Below are 18,298 nucleotides of genomic sequence, written 5' to 3'. Positions count from 1 at the left end.
AAACACTTGAAACATTCAGGTGTCTTTGGAATACCCTAGAAGTCTGTAGCTCAAACAAAGACAACATTCTGTTGTGTTGCATTATTTTGCAATAAGGTATCAAACTGACTCGATTGAGCAACCAGGGAAGAACATAACAATCTCTAACAGTGTTCGCTGAACTCTGTTAGAGAGTAACAGTGTGGAGAAAGTGAAATAAGCCATGAAAAACTAAAGATGACGATAGATAAAACTGATATGATCAGTCTGTCCTAGGACGGGAACATAGCAACAAGAGCATGCACAGAGAAACGGACAAACAAGCTCCAGAACTGTTTTTGTGCATCAGGTCACACCCATAGATGTATGGTGAAACCAATAATTTTTTTTCATTTGACAGCTGACAGAAACCAAATGCTTCAAGATGAATGATGGCCTGAGAAAATAACTTAGGGGAAGGTAAAAACATAGATGTGAGGCAGTGCTTACTTACAATAGGCCAGGATAACAAATGCAAAACAACTGTCATTTTGGTATTTCCCTGTGAAGAAGTACTGATAAAAATAATCTTGTTAGTGTTAATTAAAGACCAGCCGACCAGAAAAGACGAAGTATGCACATCTACCAAGGGAAACTGAATCCAGTTTTCTGATATGATTCTGTAAAGACTAAGTCTGAGAAAGAAAAAGACAACAGTTTCTTGGGAAGTCCTTGTTAAGTTTGCATTTTAATTTGAGACAATCTTTTTTTCATCTCAAAACAAAACAGCTTTTTATCTGTTCTAATGAAGTACTGCTCAACATAAAAAATAAGTTGTCATAAATTGTCCTTGCATTCACTTTGGATAGCGGGTTGCAAATGTATGCATTTCCTTAAGCTTTTTAGAAATTTTGTCACATAATAAGCTACTATTAAGAAAGTAATATAAGTATTTTATTTGATTTTATTATGCTGGACCAACACAAAAAAGTGCATAATTTAAAAGAGGAAGGAAAACAAAAATTGTATTACAGAATTTTACAGATAAATAAGAAGTCAGTACTTTGCACCTGCAATTCATTTCATGTTAGTCTCTACTAACTTTCTTCTTCTCGCTAACTGCATTTTAATTTTTTTTAAAGTTTATTTGTAGGGACAGACACACATCGGCATAGACAAACTGAACAAAACAGCAGTCCCATGTTTGCATCATAGTGCAATAGCAACAGCTAATTCGCAGCACTTGCCCCTAGGTGGGCTTTTAAAAAAGAATCTTTTTTTTTTTTCAAAAAAAAAAAAGGAAAAGCAAAGGCTTTACCTAGATCATCTGGCACTATTTCCTCTTTTTGTGAAACCTACACTGAGAACCTTTTTGAATGAGCTGTCTCACAAAGCAACCTATTGTTCTACACAAGAATGCTACTGTCTGCTTGGTTGAATGTGAAACGTGAACCCTGCTTAATGGAGAAGGATTTACCCAGCTCCTCCCCAGAGCCTGAGCGTATTTGTCACACAAAGAACATTGCAAATACATTGCATTTAATTCTTTGGGCACTCATAAGAAAAAAAAAAAAAGTATTTCCAAAACTGGAAAGAGATGCAAACATTTTAAAGCTTCCTATTTTCAATTTAATTGAATATATATATATATTTTTTTTTAAATCCTGGAAGATGCTCAATAAAGGTTTAGGAAAATGTTCTGTATGAGAGCTTACAAGCATTTTCTCAAACTGCATAATTCCTCTGAATGTTGCAATTTGATTGCAGTGCATCAAAATAAAATTTATAAAAGAGACACAGAGAAAGCCTTATTGACAAAAATGTTATTAAAAACAAGATTTTTAAAAGTATAACATTCTGTCAAATGTGATCCATACACATCAATCTAGTAAAGTTCCCAAATTAACTCTCACCTTTAAAATTAAAATAACAATCGTTAAGTTAAAGATAAGCTAAATATACACAAACCTGTAGTTGTATCTAAGACAACGTAAGAATTTAGTTGTAGACTAAACAAGTATTGTTTTATTGTTTGATTTTATACTGACATCAGGTGCAAATAACAGAAACAAATCTTCATTTTCAGGCTAGTTTAGCTCCAACGCTACATTCCATCAGCATATGACAAACAAGACAGAAATACAAGCAGCAACAGCAGTAAGTAAGAAACCGTATAACCCTGGCAAAAGTTACTATTTTGCAATGCAATTCTGGATTACCAAATCACTTGGTTACATAAAAAAATAATAATAATAATAAAAAAAAACTAACAAAATGTGAGATACTTAATTAAACAACACAAACAGCACAACAACTTGGAAAAAAACAGGACTACACAAAGAACAGTTTGGCACTCATCAGTTTTCATGTACAAATAATTGCAAAGATACCAATGTGTGATACAAAGGAATGACAATAAAACACTGATTATTAATAACAAATATATATGTTTTTGGTAAGCTGCATGAAAAATTACACCTTCAGAGAAAATAGTGAACTGATGCAACTCTGCCTATTATAGTAGACATTAAGTCACAAATGTACTTAATGTCATTTGTGACTTTTAAAAATATTTTAAAAATGTTTTTCTTGACTTGTTCTTTACCAAAAGTAAACATAGGCTTTTCAGTGTTATTATATGGCATGTATATATCATACTTTCACTCAGTAGGGGGTGAAGAAAATTGTGCATCAAAGAAGTCAGTTAATGCATGCTGAGTTCCAGCTGTTAGAGTTCAGGTTTTATACTGTTTTTTTGTGCAAAAGTGGACAGTATTTGAATAAAGCCAAAGGCCAAGCAGTTTAAAGACTTACCCAAGCTCTCCCTGCTGTAGTGCATTTCTTAACAAGCATATACATGTGCGACCTCAGTGCATAAGCAAAACAAGGCAGCGATTTATGTGCTTGCCTCGATATTTCTCTCAGTCACAGAGACTTTTTTATGCTGAACAACAACCCTCTGGCCTCCTTGGAGCCTGGGTGTGGTTGCTAGTGTAAAATCTTCCTTTGAGCCTGCAGAACCACGTGAGCCTGCAGAAAATGACTTCACCTGAACTCCTTTTCCACCCAGCTCAAATCCTACCTGTGAAGAGCTCTGTGGTACACGACCAGAGCTCTGCAAATAATGTGTACTGTGCTTTCCACCAGAAGATCCATTCTCAACTACAAACATTTGAGTGTTTGTTGTTGAGACGGCTCCCTGGGAAGAGCCCTGTGCCACCTGTCCAGACACTCCAGTCATTCCCACTTGCCCTTCAACCAGCACCACACCCTGAGTACTTTGGATGCCTCCAACTTGTATTAATCCTTGACTGAGCCCAGGTTGACTCACCTGACCAACCACCTGCTGAGTTCCTCCTGAGACAAGAACCATTTGGGGATTTGACTCAACTACATACATGGGGGCAGCTGCGTAGTACATAGCAGGCTGCTGTATGAGAAGTGTTTGGTTAGGGATGACAACTGTCTCTTTGACTTTAGGAAGAGTTGCTGAACCCTTGGAGCGCTCACTAATTCGCTCCTCTTGGATGAGGGTAGAAGACCCAGATGCTTTATTGAAGGTATTGAGGGTGTTGACATTCACAGGCTCTCTGTCCATAATTGTTTTCGTGTGGGTATGGACCTGTGTGTGGGTCGAGGTGGACGGCCTGGCAGCGAACGCGGTTTGGTTTGAGACATTAGAAAGTCCCACATCCACCGAAGTGCTCTCCAGGGTCTTTCCATTGCAGAGTTCAGCAAGGGTTTTGAATTTTGGCCCAAGGTCATTAAGGAATGCAAGATCGTCATCATTTTCAAGGAGGCTGCAGCATCCCACAGAAGCTCCCAGCGAGTCTTCGTCCTCGTATTGATAGATCACTTCCTTGTCCTTCTCCACATGTTGCCGTGGAGCTTGTCTTGATTTCTGCAAACAAATGAGGGTAAATTAGATCAATTACACGACCGAGTGTAATGCACTTTCACAATGCTCTATGAGGAAAAATTGTGATGAAAAAACATGATTGACATGTAATCATGTATCTGGACTTCAAGGAACAGTCTGGTGTACAAATCAGATGTACAAAGCCAAGGCAAGTCTCAGCTCTTCCAGATACAAATTCCAGTGAAGTTTCAGGTCTTTGAGGTGCAACTCCAGGTCAAATGTCAGTTATTTAAGGTGCAATGATTATCCTTAAGCTTAAAGTCATAAACAATTAATTATAAAACATTTTAAAAAAAATTCAGAACATTAATTTGAACAAGCAAAACCACAATTATAACATTTATAAATGGTTTAATGAATATGGTCTAATGTTTACCTCAATAATATTGCAGATGTATCTTGAAGAAACATTATTAGAATGGATGTTTTACTTTAATGGAAACAACACATGTTGCAGAAACACAATTTGATTTGGTTTTTGCAAATGCATCAAATAAGAAGTGCTTTTATCTTTAAAACACAAAACAACTTATTTCTATTTTCACATTGATCTCCTAATCGCTGCAATTAAATTGTCCACTCCATCACACAGAGATGTTTCTTCTCCTTACCTTGAATTGGAGATTTAGCTAGATTAATAGGAAACTGCTTTAAATCTATTTGCATTTCTTGTCTAATCTAAGCAGCAAACAAGTTCCAAAGGACAGAATGAATGGTTAAAAAATGAGTCAGGCATGAAGTAACGAATGAGAATGAACATTGGATTTTTAAATAAACATAAGAAGTGTTTCTAACCTGCCCTGTATTGATGCTAAATAAAAATAAGATATAAGAGTAAAGTTCAGTCTGTTTTTTGTTTTTTTTTAGAAGTTACCCAAAGAGGAATTTCTGTAGGAGATGGGACGTTGCCACACCAAAATAATTGATGGCTATGAACCATTATTACAATATTAGTCAACTTTTAAACCACCTCTGGATAATAATTTCATAATATTTACATCCATCTCAGAATCACATGCTCCTGTGCTCTTGTGGTTGGAACATTTTTTCAGAGGCTAACGGTTTATGACTCATGTTATGTTGTTATTCCAGGGTTTATAAAACTTCACACAATGAAATTACCTGAGCCAGCACAGACCATTTCTGAGCGACGTTAAAGGAACTGCTAAGCACTTAGCAATGCTTGAAGGCTTTTTACTTCAGTGCTTCTGCAGCTGCAAAGTGTTTATGATTTTTTTTTACCCTTCCTATAAAGCTGAAGTAGTTTGCCCTCTGACCGAACTTTACATTGACCTGTTCAAGAGTGTCTGATTTTGTAAGGTCTGATATTCAGCATAGAATATTAATAAACCTGACTGAGCGATGTTTACCTTGGATACGTTGTTTTTTTTTCTTTCTACACCAGGTTTGCATTTACTTGTTGTAAATGCTAGTTAAATGTTAGCAATTATTTAAAAGAAGACAAACCTGGAAACTACTTTTATTCTTTTATTTTTTTTACTGGCAAGTTCTTTTCAATTATTCAAATTATTAAAAGCCTTACTTTTACTTTACTTATGCTTTACATTAAATAAACATTGCTCATGAAACTTGAGCTCTAGACCTCGTGCTCAAGTCAAGTCTGAGGGTAAGTCAAGTCTTAAATCTATGTTTGTGCTAGTTGTGTTTGACTTGGGTCTAGATCATGGGCTTGTGTCCCAATCACTAGTTGACAAACTTACAACTGAATAGTATTGCTCCAGATAATGCTCTGGCAGGGCCATCCCATCGAAGGCCGTCAATCTTTGCTTGGAGAAGCTCATCTCTTGGCCCGTCATAGTGCCTGCGCCCACGAAGCCCATCTGATCTCGGTTTGCTTGGTAATAGTTGTATTTGTTGTCCATCCACATCTCCTCTCCTGTTAGGGTTCCACCTCCACCCATTCCTGCACCAGTTAAATTATCAACGTACGCAGCTCCCGCAGACATGTTGATGTTCTTTGTATTTACGGTGCTACCGTCAACATGCAGCGGAACTTGGAGAAGAGGGACGTCCTGTGAATTAGAAACCTCTGTTAGTGACAATGCATTCTACAATCCAAAAAAAATACTAGCATTGCCTTAGGATGGTGAAATCTATTTGCACCTTGTCTTCCCCCTGCCCCTCAGTGTGATATGAGATGAGATGTTCGTTCGCCTCGAAGGGGATAGCCTTAAAATCTCTTGCAGCACTTCCACACAGGCAGAAGAGCAGCAGAAGGGGAACCACTACAAAATACATTGACAGCAATGTTTAAACAGTGATCATACTTAGTAAACAATTTTGATTAAGATACTTCCTTTGTTCAATGAACAGGTTTAACTAATCAAAAATACAGCAACTTATTGAGTCATAGTTGTGAAATGTAGGCGTAAGTCACACATCTCTTCATAAGCCAGCTAAGACCCACCCTTTTTGTTTTAATCTTTCTGGTCATGCAACAGCTTGTTCTCTTAAGTAATGTAGTGATGGAAAAATAAAGATTCTTATCAGAATTTCCCATAAGCATAAAAATCCCAAATTTTTACTCACACAGAAGGAGCAAGAGTCCCAGCAGCATGAGCAAGATACCGCCAGCTCCAAACTTTACGGTGCTTTTTCTGCGTAAACTGCAGGCCTTTGCGTTTCCATCACATGTGCACACAGTTATATCGAGTTTCTGGAGATCATCGCACGACTTTCCTTGCTGGTCCTGGACATTCAGGGTCACCTTGTAGTTGCCATGCCATAGCTTTCCCTGGTTTCGAAGAATGACCGTGGTTTCTAAAGAAAGACGACACCTGATTGTCAGATTTGTAACCCGGTAGGGAAGCTTATTTTCTACTGCCTTAGTTTAACAAAAGCAAACTGAAAAGGCTCTATTTTATTTCATTTATTTTAAAGATACCGTAATAATTTTTTTGTTGCTGTTTTATTCCTGTTACTGCAACATTTCACTAGTAATTTTACAAAAATACATTGAGTGACATATGCTGTAAGAAAACTGAGTTTGAGTTTTATTTAATCTAAATTACTATGGGATAATCAAACCTGAAAAGAAATTCTGTTTTACTGTAAAAACTAAGAAGACCATTCAACAAAAGCAGACAAGAAAAAAAAAAAGAAGTACCATTAAAGGGCTCCAACATCCACTTGTCTTTGCTGTCCACTTGAATCAAATCGAATGTAAATGGTTGTGCGTTGGGGTACATATCTCCGTCCTTTGCCGTGACATAAATTACATTTTCACTAAAGCACATGGTTTGAGCCGTTGAGGTCAGTTGTGGACAATGGTCATTGTGGTCCTCCACCTGAATGGCAATGGTTCCTGTTGCAGTTTTTGCAGGAATGTCTACCAAACAGGTTAAAGCAGAAATAAGTCATGCTTTTTTGTGCAACACATTGATTTCAAGAAATTAACCAATGTCGTATCTTCAACAACTTACCCTCAGATATGCAAATAATTTTGGCATAGTATGTTCCATTGACCAAATATTTTGACTCTCGGTCGGGATATTTATTCAACCTGATTTCTGCAGTTTTTTCATTAATTGAAAACCAGTTGTCTTCATCAAGCAACTTTGCATACCTGCAAGTGAAAGAGCAAGATTCAGTTTAGATTATTTTGGTTTATTTATGTAGCTCCAATTCATTTCAAGAAACTTTACAAGACCAACAGACCCAGATCCACATTCAATTATATGAAATCAAAATGGGTCTAGATTAAAATTATATCAATCCAACACATAATAATCATTATGTGCTTTTGGATTTAGATCCAATGCCTCAACATGCAATAACTGTGACATTATCTTATAATATTAATACAATACAGCCAAATTCAATTGAATTAAAATTTAATTAAAAAGCTACTTCATAAAAGCTTCTACATTTATGGCCTTCTTTGTTACATAAAAGTTAAGTGCTACAGAGTTTATTGTTGTCTTAAAAATGTTGTATGTCCAGCATTTTAAATGAGGGAACATGGGGATCTAGCCGGTTCTATATGTTTTTCACTCAAATACATTCAAAAACAATGGGATGTGATATAACACTTTACATAATTCTGTATGTCAAGATTTGTTCACAACACTGAAATATTAATAAAAGGCAGGAGAGCTAGTGACTGTTTAGGATGTTCTTAGAATAAAAAAAATGAATAAATGAATCTCTGCAATTTAATCAAATATATGTGAACTGAGGAAGAATTAAAAAAAAAACACAACACTTCAAAGTCAGATCTTTGTGTAAATAGTGTGAGAAGTAATTAACCTTTTCAGCGTTGCTATTGCATGAACAAGCAGGTTGGTGTGAAGAGAAAAGACAATAAAACAGGAACATCTGCTATGTGAAAGACATTACCTCACGTTTGTGGCAGTCTTCAGCGTGTCACTGTCGATAGCAGTGTACGTTGCTATAACTTCGGTCAGGGACGTGGAAGTTATTTTCTCAGAGACGGTCACCACTTTTACACTGGGCTGGAATTGAGCCCCCTCTTTCTGATTGACAACATTTATTTTGATGGGATACGACTTGGATGCAGCGCCTGTAATCACCGTGCTGCTGCCGTAGTTGTACTCTGCTTCATTTTTAACCTTGATTCCAAGATTTAATGTTTGTATTTTCTCGTAGTCCAGAGCCTATTGATAACAACCAAACGATTAACAAGGGATACAGGCTTTCAACATTTAGCAACAAAATATTGTGCTGTAAGATTCCAGGGCGCTATCCAGATGCTGTCAAAAAGAGAGGTTAAAGCCATTTTTGGAAATTTTGGATATTTGCAAGACCTGAACAGATTCTTAGCTTGCCATCTTGTGTTGATGGTGTCAACACATAAGCATTCTCATCAGTTTGGGCTAAGACACTCACAACTTCTAAATTGTTAATGTGGCAGCATTTTGAAAAATGTTTGTCTGTACCAGGTCAATTTAGAATAATTTCTTAGCAATCTAAGAATACCACAAGTGACTAAGAGTTAGCCCCTAATAGCACTAACGCTGGTATCTCCTTCATAACTTCCTATGCTAAAGTAAAGTCTAGTTCAAAAGGTATTAGTGACAGACAGATGTAATGTTTTTGGGTTTTTTTTTCATTTGGGTGTGAGGGGCTTGAGGAGGTGAGTTATTAAATCTTTCTCAGAATCAGATTAATCCTAAAAACTGTAATATTTGTGCCACAAGCCTAATATGATGTGCATTATAAGGTTTTCATTTAAACAGACCTTAACAATCGTGATGACTCCCTCGTTGGTTGTTTTGTCAGTTCTGATATCAAAGTAACCTCCCTCATTTCCGGAAACAATTTCAAACAAAGCCCACCAGTTCGCTGTTTGGTTCATATCCAGGTCAAGTGCTTGTATCCTTAGAACTTCAACACCAACTGTGTTCTCCTCCACTCTTCCTACATACTAAAATACCAAAAAAAACCAAAAGAAAACATACAGATTGGGACATTATCAATACAGTGTTTAATAGAATAATTGTATGCTTGTTGTGTCAAATATACCGTTTCTTGTGCCAGTGTTGGTATATTGTCATTTATGTCTGTGAGATTAATCTCAATTTCACCAGTTCCTGTATGTCCTCCTCCGTGGCCTCCCATGTCAGAAGCCAGAATGGTCAACTTATATGTGCTTTTGGTCTTAAAAAAAAAACAAAAAAAAACATTACATATAATGAAACTGAGTTTTAAATCAATCATGAATCTGTGCTTACTTGTAAACCTCAAATGAAAACTGCACAGTGACTCACCTCTCTATCTAGAGTGGTCTTTGCAACCATGACCTCTCCTGTTTGGGAGTTGATGGTGAACATCCCGCCAGGATTAGTGCGCTCATCTATTGTGTAGGAAATCTTAGCATTGTCAGTCTTTGGATCATCATCATCTGTTGCTATCACTTTCATCACAACAGTACCTAACAGAATAAACATAACATAGTTATAACACTGCAGCTAATACATTTTTTGTAACCTAGATCAAAGTTGTTTTGCGGATCTTTAATACCGAGTTTGCTGTGTTCGCTGACTTGTCCAACTTGCTGCATCTTTATGACAGGAGTGCAGTCATTAATGTCGTTAACTTTAATAACGAGAGCAATGTCAGTCTCCGCACGAGTCCCATCACGGTATTTTGCTACACCAAAAATCTAAAAAAAAGCAGAATGTATTTTGCCATTTCATTCATTCATATTTACAAAAACAACAACAAAACAATTTTTAGGTGCTCTTACATGATACTGTGCAATTTCCTCTCGGTCCAGAATGGAGTGGACCTTAACAAAGCCATTCTTCTCGTTAACAGAAAATCTGCCCTTTGGGTCTTGGTCAACACCAGGACCAGTTAAAGAGTAGAATATCTCCTGAGATCCCTCCTTGTCTGAGCGAATCTGTAACACAGATGCATAGATGAAGATGAAAACCACATAGAAACATAGATTTAGCGTATCTCATTTTAAGTATTTGTAACTGGAATGTCCATCCATCCATTTTCTATACACCCTTCTTCCCTAATGGGGTCGGGAGGGTTGCTGGTGTTTATCTCCAGCTGCGTTCCGGGCGAGAGGTGGGGATCACCCTGGACAGGTCGCCAGTATGTCGCAGGGCAACACAGAGACATACAGGACAAACAAACATGCACACACACACTCACACCTAGGGAGAATTTAGAGAGACCAATTAACCTAACAGTCATGTTTTTGGACTGTGGGAGGAAGCCGGAGAACCCGGAGAACCCGGAGAACCCGGAGAGAACCCACGCATGCACAGGGAGAACATGCAAACAACTGGAATGTCCTTCACCTTTATTTTTCAACATTATTATAAAATACTTCTAATGCAATTTAAAAGGCATGGTACCTCAATTTGTAATTTAGAATATTTTTAGTGGGGTAAATTATCTTGCAATCCTGTAAAACAAAGTGATAGCTTGGATGTTTTTAACTGAAGTTATTAATAACAGTTTACTCACCTTTAGCTGATAGATATCATGTTATTGTGAGTTTATAATGAAGGACAAAGAGGTAGTTGGACAGACCTCCTATTTTAGCCTTGTTTATCTATTTAAACGATCTCATATTAAAATTGTTAATACAAATGACATACAATATGAGCGGTTACTAAACACCCACCCTTTCACACGATAGTGTTGGTAAATTTGTTTTCACTTTTGGGCTTAAGAACCTCAAAGTATTACACTAAAAGTGTCTTTATTGAGGCTCTCAAAGTTACAGTTGAAAAATTTTTAATTTTAGACAGTTTAAAATCTACAGGGCAAAATCAATGAGTGCATTTGTAATAGGGCTGTCAATAGATTAGAAACTTTAATCAGATTAATTATGCTCCGGCACTGTGGTTAATCATGATCACTACGCCTAACTTTGTCAGCTTGAAATATACATATATATGCATATGTGTTTCTGGTAGGTTTGGTGCTCTGGGCAACTTCCACCTTCTCCCACACTCCAACCAATTAAAATACAAGTATCTGTTTTATTTTGTGTATAGGTAATGTAATTTCCCAGGACTCAACAACAAGAAGGGAAATTTGCAGCACTATATGTATACAATTAGTAGAAAACTCAGTTTGCTACAATGTAGGTATGAAACTGGCTGACCCACCCATTTCTGATGCTGTCCTGGTCAATTGCCCAGAAAGCCTATACAAGTTTTCAAGAAAAATGTTTAAGAGAATCTTTTATTGTCTCCGACCAAACACATCTGAAGATTCTCAGTTTTTCAGGTATATATTTGTGTGTTCTGTATTGATTTTGAAGTGTGGCTTATGGGATAGCATTTTGAACAAGATTTTTTAAAGGGAGAACAAATAGGTGCACACCTTAGCAATAGCGTCAAAAGGGGTGTAGTCATGTCCCTCTTCAAGGTTTCTGGGAAGTAGGATCCATTCTTCCACCGTCACAGGAACAAGCTTCAGGAGAACAAAAACAAAAAAACAAACAAAAAAATCATCATAAAAACAAGCGATCCAGATGTAATAATTACTAACTCATAGAAAACCCCACTGCTGCTTTTTAACATTATTAGTACTGCAAAATACTGCAATTCCATTCTATTCCATTTCAGCATCTATCAAATTCCAGCACAAGCGCACATTATTCTACTTTATGAGTTACTGATTGGGTGATTGCTTTAACCCCGCAGCATTGTGAAAGACTGTGAAAACAAATATGGGCTCTTCCACCAGATATAAACTATACAAATTATTGTAGCATTGCAGGAGCTTTGAAAACACAAAGTTCAGGTTATTTTAATCCCTTGTCATTTTGCACAAACACATCCTCAAAATAAAATAGGCATTACATTTTAATTTGTTTTCAGTATTTTGTACAGTGAAACAAAATTTTTAATTTTGCTTACTTTGAAATAGTGCAGAGAAATAGCACAATGACAAGAAATATATGGACTTTTTTCAAGATATGGAACCATCTTTTGTTTGCTTCCATTTATTTAACCAAGGCTTCCTATAAGAATGTGTAATTGGATTACATTTAAATTCCAAATTTAAATGTACTTTTCTATAAGAAAACAATGGTAGCTTGACAAAATCTCTACTCATCCATTTTTTTTCTTTCTTAAGAAAGAAAGTAACTTCTTTCTTCCTTTCCTTTTTTATTTATTTACTTATTGATTTTGTTGCTGAAATATAACACCAGCACCTAATTAAACTTTGCGAAGCTCTAGGTTTTCAACATTCATTATGTATGAGCGATGGCTGGATTAGAAAGAAACAGGGGGAAAAAAACAACAACAAAAAACTAGTTCCCCTTCCAAAACGACAGGAAAGGGAAAAGTGAGATTCTTTGGAAACACAGGCACTTCGCGTTATAATGATTTTACCGAAGCGTATTCGCTGTCATTAACCTTCGCATTAAGAAGAGCCACACCTGTTGAAAGCTCGTCTCTCCATTACGTTATTAAGACATATTTGGGGAAGAAAAAAAACAGCAAATACCGTTACTTACAGTGAGGAAGTATATTAGCAGAAAGGAAAGGCTGCATCTGAGAAGGGGATCCATCTGTTAGCAAAATACAACGGGTTTTTTGTCCTCGTTTTGAAAGTGAGATCGCTGAAGTTTGAGATCCGGTGTAGTCTTTTGTTAGTTGCCGTAGACTTTGACCCGGTGGAGGAGGACTGAGCTGTATATCAGCTCTGGGCGTGTCTTCTCTCGCTTTAGAACACTCTCGATAAGAAGTGATACAAAAAATGTTTTCTACAGTAATGAAAAAATCAAGGTGGGGATGAGGGAGGAAACCATTTAAGGCGAGGTTACAAAATGAGTCAATACTTGTCTGAAACCATCTCTGTGGATCTAAAGAGTTAATGTTTGAAATATCCCCGTATTTTCTTTGGTACTTCATTCTACCTCCTGTAAAACGCGACAGAATGGTGTTTTTGAACAAGTATCCCGTAATATTGCTACATCACTACGTATTAAAAAGGGTAAAGCTATGGAAACACTGTAAAAACCGACAGCCCCAATAAAATGTCAGTTTCTATGTTTTTCAGTCGTTTTAAATTGTCCTGGCTGTTCTTAATTTGTCAGCATTTATTTAGCTCATGTCTGTAAGTAGACTTCACTCATAGCTTTAAGGGTTTGAATTTTCATTTCTACGTTGTTAGACTTAAAGTTTTTTCGTTACTACAAAAATTTAGTTGATTTAGTCACTGGGTAAAAATGCTTTAGCTGTAATATTTTATTTTATTTTTTTATTTATTTATTTATTTATTTATTTATTTATTTATTTATTTATTTATTTATTTATTTATTTATTGACATTGCTATTTTGAAATGTAGAACACAACTCTATTTTTTTTTCTTTCTTTTTTTTTTTTGCTTTTGACAACTGCAACCTTGCAAGGATAAGCAGTGTGGAAACTGCATAGATGGACTGATGAATGGATGAGTGTTTTTAATGTGGCATATTTCATTTTTTTAGTAGTTCCTGGTCATTTTGACCTTTGGTCCTTGCTTTTGATTGCTTTATATTAAAATTTTTTGAGTATAGAGTAGTGCTACGCAGGCATGAATTTGCATCTACGAGCCGCATGTTTGACAGTCACTTTGTCAATTTAAAATAATTTCCTGGCTATATATACCTTGCACAAGTTAATATATATATATATATTTATATATATATTAACTTGTGCAAGGTGTTTTAGGAAGCATTGGGTGAAACTACCTCGAATTATTTCAACAAACTGACAGCTATAGAATTCCAAAGCTCTCCAAGGCTATTATGGCTGCAAATGGAGGATTATTTCATGAAAGCAATGTTTGAAGGACAAAATTATTACTTCAAGTGCAAATCACAATTTTTTAACCTAGTCACCTTGTAATCTTGCCAATATTTTCTTCTCATCTTGTAACTCGTCTGACTAATAAAATGTGTTTTCTTGGAAGAACAAAATATTTTTTTGGCGACAAACTGTTATGTGGTAGTCTATATTATTCATTTCTTGTTCTGTAAATTTACATTTTCAATACCCTTGATACCAAAAACCATCTCTAAAGCTGATTGTCCATTGATTTATGAATACTTTCAGTCGTCTAATTTTTGCGGAAAATATTTGCTCCTGTAGGCCTAGACCGGAAATGAGAATGGAGGGGCAGACAGTATAGTGTATGCACTATAAGGGACAGAATAAAAAAGGAATATAAAAATTTAATTTGCACCCCTTCAAAGCATGTCATTTTTTTCTCTGCAATATCTGCACAAAAATATCCATATAATTATGTCAAGTGAAAGAGGAGAGCAAATTTATAGGGGTGGTTGTTGCCCCCCTTTGTCCACCCTTCAGTTGCCCCACTGACTTCTGGTTAAGCCAAAAGGAACTTTAAGAAATTGTCCATGCTTGATCCTTTCCACTGACACAACTTGAGTTAACGTTTTTTAAAGTAGATACAGAATATGAGAAGTGGTAAAATGAATTATTTTTATATTGTAACTCTATCAACATATCTTTCAAATAGTGAAAGTTTTCTTAGCATCTGTGTAACAAATTCATTTCACAAACTTGACAGCAGAGGGCCTTGGGCTACTTTAGGCCACTCCTGGAATCCTTTGTTGATAAAATACGTTACACAACTTTTTTGTATTGTGGAATATTTAACTACCTCTGTTTTGACAATGGAGCATTGTTTTAATATTGTCCTCTAAAGTCTGAAGGGATTCATAACATCTTTAGAAAATCTTTTTAAACTAAAAAAATAAATAAATAAAATAAAATTGGTCTCATTACTCATATGGTGTAAAATTACATTTTTTGAAAATGAAAGTGAAATTACAGCCTTTCAATTTTTACTTAATATCAGATCATGGTTAAACTAAAAAAAATGAAAAGAGAACTGAGTGTGTTTGACCAACATTTTCTCACTAGTGTGTTAAATGTCACCAGAGTTCATGAAATTCTAAATCTGAGATTCACAGATTGTTGAGTTATCAACTTTGGCAGCGCTGGACCAAGCTATATGCACGTTTGAGCTTATGCAGCTGAGATTTATAAAAAGAAGAGGGAAACTACTCACTAAGCATGTCATAATGCTTAAAAGTACACCCTCCCATGATAAATGGTATGCTATGGGAAATGTAGTATTGGTTTCATCTTGCTTAATTAAGCATGTAGCTTCAGAATAATCCTCAGACATTAATCATTTTAGTCACTATGAAAATTTTGGTTTTCATTGAATTTCTTAGTCAAGTTAATCCCTTGTTGAATGGTGATTTTGGTGGGGCCATAGTGTGTGACAAAGTTGCAAAACAGTGTGAAATAGAAACGTATTAGATAGAAATGAGGCGTATCTTTTAGAATGTGTTAATTAGACGGCATTTAACCATAGCAATTTTAGTATTGCTACTATAATCCAGCTGAGCAAGTCTATTGTATGCAATGGGTGTGTTTCAAGTAAAAGGAAGGAACCAAACCACTTTTTTGCAATGCTAAAACCTTTGAACAAAGCTAAATGCATTCCAAAGACACACTCAGTAACTGTTACTAGTTTGCCTTAAACACCCACTTTATTTTGTGGTTGAGATGGATTCATTATTCTCTACTTTGGCTTGTGGATGCAAATTTTACATAGGCTTTAGCTCCAGTTAACTGGCATTAAAAAAAGGTGGAGCAACTTCACAACACACAATACAAATTTAGGTATGGCATGTACTGGCATGGCATGTGCTCAATGTACTGAGCAATAACTGATTGCAACAGTTGACAAATTTCATTATGATTGTTGCAAAACATTCTTTAAGTAGTACATGAATAGCTGATGAAGATTTGAATACCGTAGTTCCTTCAAGAAATATTCATACTTAATGGACATTTTTTGTATTTTGTCATACGATCACAAACTTTAATATATGTTTTTGAAAGTTTATGTCCTAGAGCAACTTAAAGTGCACATAATTGTAAAGTGACAGAAAATATAATCCCTGTTTTTTTTAAGTTTTTGCAAATGACATTTGGAAAGTGTGGTGTGTGCATTTGTAGGTCACCTTTCAATCCAACTGCAGCAGCAAAATGTGTTTTAAAAAGAAGAAAAAATTAAATAAAGCTTGCAGAGAATGTCCTAAATCATGACACAATCAATGTACAGTAAGTCAACATTTCCACTATTTGCTTTTGTTCATGCCTGTTTGTGCAGACATGCACACAATGCCTTTGTGTATTTAGTCACTTATTGTACTGCACATTCTACACAGTGTGTATACAAATCTTGCATCTAAATTCCACTGGGCTTCACTTTATATTGACAATGAAGACAATTGATTCAACTTAATTTATCTGGTTTCTACTATGTTTCTACACATTTGTAAATTGAATTTCATGGCTTTCCCTCTTTATAAAATAGCTCCAACTGATTCAGATTGAATGGAGCATCTGTAGAGATAATCTTTCTTCAATTGCCATATATTCTCAGCTGAATATGTTGACTAGCCCTCTCTTACCATGAATATACTTTGATCAAAATGATTGCATTGTGGCACTTAAGTGTTCAGAATTTTTACCCTGCTGAAAAGAAAACCTCTTTCACTTTTGCAGCCACGGAAATATTTTCTGCCAGTATTGTGTTTCACTCTATCCATCTGCACATTAGTTACAACCACATCATAATTCTGCCATTAAAGTGACAGTAGTATGTTCAGGGCTATGCACAGAGTTAAGGTTTCCTTCACTGTTATCATATTAGCATGTATCCCAAGAAGTTCTGCTTTAGTCTAATCTGACAAGATGGGGTTTTTCTTGACACTCTTCCGTAAAGGATAGATTTGTAATGGACAGCCATATCTTTGTACATTTACAGTTGATCAATACTCTTTTCATTTTCAGATAAAGCAATAAGCAGTATTGCTTATTGTAATGGACAGCCATATCTTTGTACATTTACCGTTGATCAATACTCTTTTCATTTTCAGATAAAGCAATAAGCAGTACTCTTTTCATTTTCAAAGTTTGGAATACTGTTTTACAGCCCAATCAAACAATAAACCTTGACTCACCTTCAACCCAGACCTGTCTGTTACTTGGTCTACACAATGTTGCTTACTGCCTAATATTATCTGGCAAACTTTAACTCACATGTGTCACAATAGCCTCAAAGCAAATAACCCAGAACAAGGAGTATAGGGTGGTGTTCTTCTCTGGGCGTATATCCAGGAAAAAGAAACATGTCAGATGTCATTGTCAGAGACGTACAATCATATTAATTATTGTTCAGAATAGAGGGAGTTGAGAACAGTCTGCCTTCAAGCTTTTTGTGTCCCATCGTCTGATGTCATACCAACGAGTAAGTGAAAATAATGTGACGCAAGCGCTGACACACACACACCCACGCACACACCCAAACAGCAAGAACAGGTGTGTTAGTTGAAACCGTTTAATCATGTTGTGTCTGCCCAGACAACTGATTCACTGCTCACTTTCTTCAAAGTCAACAAAAGTTGGGATACCTAAACAATTTAAAAGAAACGTGCTTTAACTTTTCTTTTGTTGGTGTTTTGTATTACTCCATGAGTGTTTCAGCCACAAGAAAAACAACTGAAAGACACACAAACAGAATATTGCTCACTTTCTAAACAAGAAGAAAACGAAGAATAGTAAAAACTTTTATTTTAGTCTGTGGCAAACTACAGAAAAGATCATTTGCTCAGTGTTTTTTGCGTTTTTGTGACTCCTTTCATTATGTCCACACCCATGATCCACAGAACGCTGTCTTCCTGACATTTTTCTCACCTTTCCTGTTCTAGCCCCCAACCTCCTCAACTTCCCATGTATTTCTAAACAAGCTCTACCCCATGTCCTGGATTCCCTGGGGATTTTCTCTTCATATAATTGCCACTGGCCCCTTAATGTTATCAATAGTTTACAGAGATAGTGAGCATTTTGTGGTGGGAAAACATCCTCCCT

General features: G+C 36.0%; 1 protein-coding gene across 1 annotated transcript; it reads right to left on the bottom strand.

Annotated features, from left to right (window-relative positions):
* Positions 1-1,267: 1,267 nt before the first annotated feature.
* Positions 1,268-13,068, bottom strand: LOC122841225 (desmoglein-2-like). The gene is made up of 14 exons (XM_044134352.1): positions 12,855-13,068; positions 11,711-11,800; positions 10,107-10,262; positions 9,881-10,022; positions 9,628-9,791; positions 9,383-9,517; positions 9,099-9,284; positions 8,237-8,514; positions 7,321-7,463; positions 7,005-7,226; positions 6,428-6,658; positions 6,002-6,123; positions 5,599-5,910; positions 1,268-3,859 (listed from the first exon to the last, which is right to left on the bottom strand). Exons 1-14 carry the CDS (start codon positions 12,906-12,908, stop codon positions 2,855-2,857), a joined length of 3,240 nt encoding a protein of 1,079 aa, XP_043990287.1. The 5' UTR covers positions 12,909-13,068; the 3' UTR covers positions 1,268-2,854.
* Between the last annotated feature and the right edge of the window lie 5,230 nt (positions 13,069-18,298).

This window comes from Gambusia affinis, linkage group LG12, assembly GCF_019740435.1.
Source record: "Gambusia affinis linkage group LG12, SWU_Gaff_1.0, whole genome shotgun sequence".
NCBI lineage: Eukaryota > Metazoa > Chordata > Actinopteri > Cyprinodontiformes > Poeciliidae > Gambusia > Gambusia affinis.
Note: the sequence above shows the minus strand (reverse complement) of the source record. Positions and strands in the feature narration are given on the sequence as shown.

Bases quoted from the DNA above. Each gene is read 5' to 3' on its own strand.
- LOC122841225 (XM_044134352.1), bottom strand. From the start codon at position 12,908: ATGGATCCCCTTCTCAGATGCAGCCTTTCCTTTCTGCTAATATACTTC. The intron at 9,518-9,627 runs GTGAGTCACTGT...TTTTTTTTTAAG, and splicing joins AGACCACTCTAGATAGAGAG to ACCAAAAGCACATATAAGTT. The intron at 6,124-6,427 runs GTGAGTAAAAAT...TGTATTTTGTAG, and splicing joins GGGACTCTTGCTCCTTCTGT to TGGTTCCCCTTCTGCTGCTC.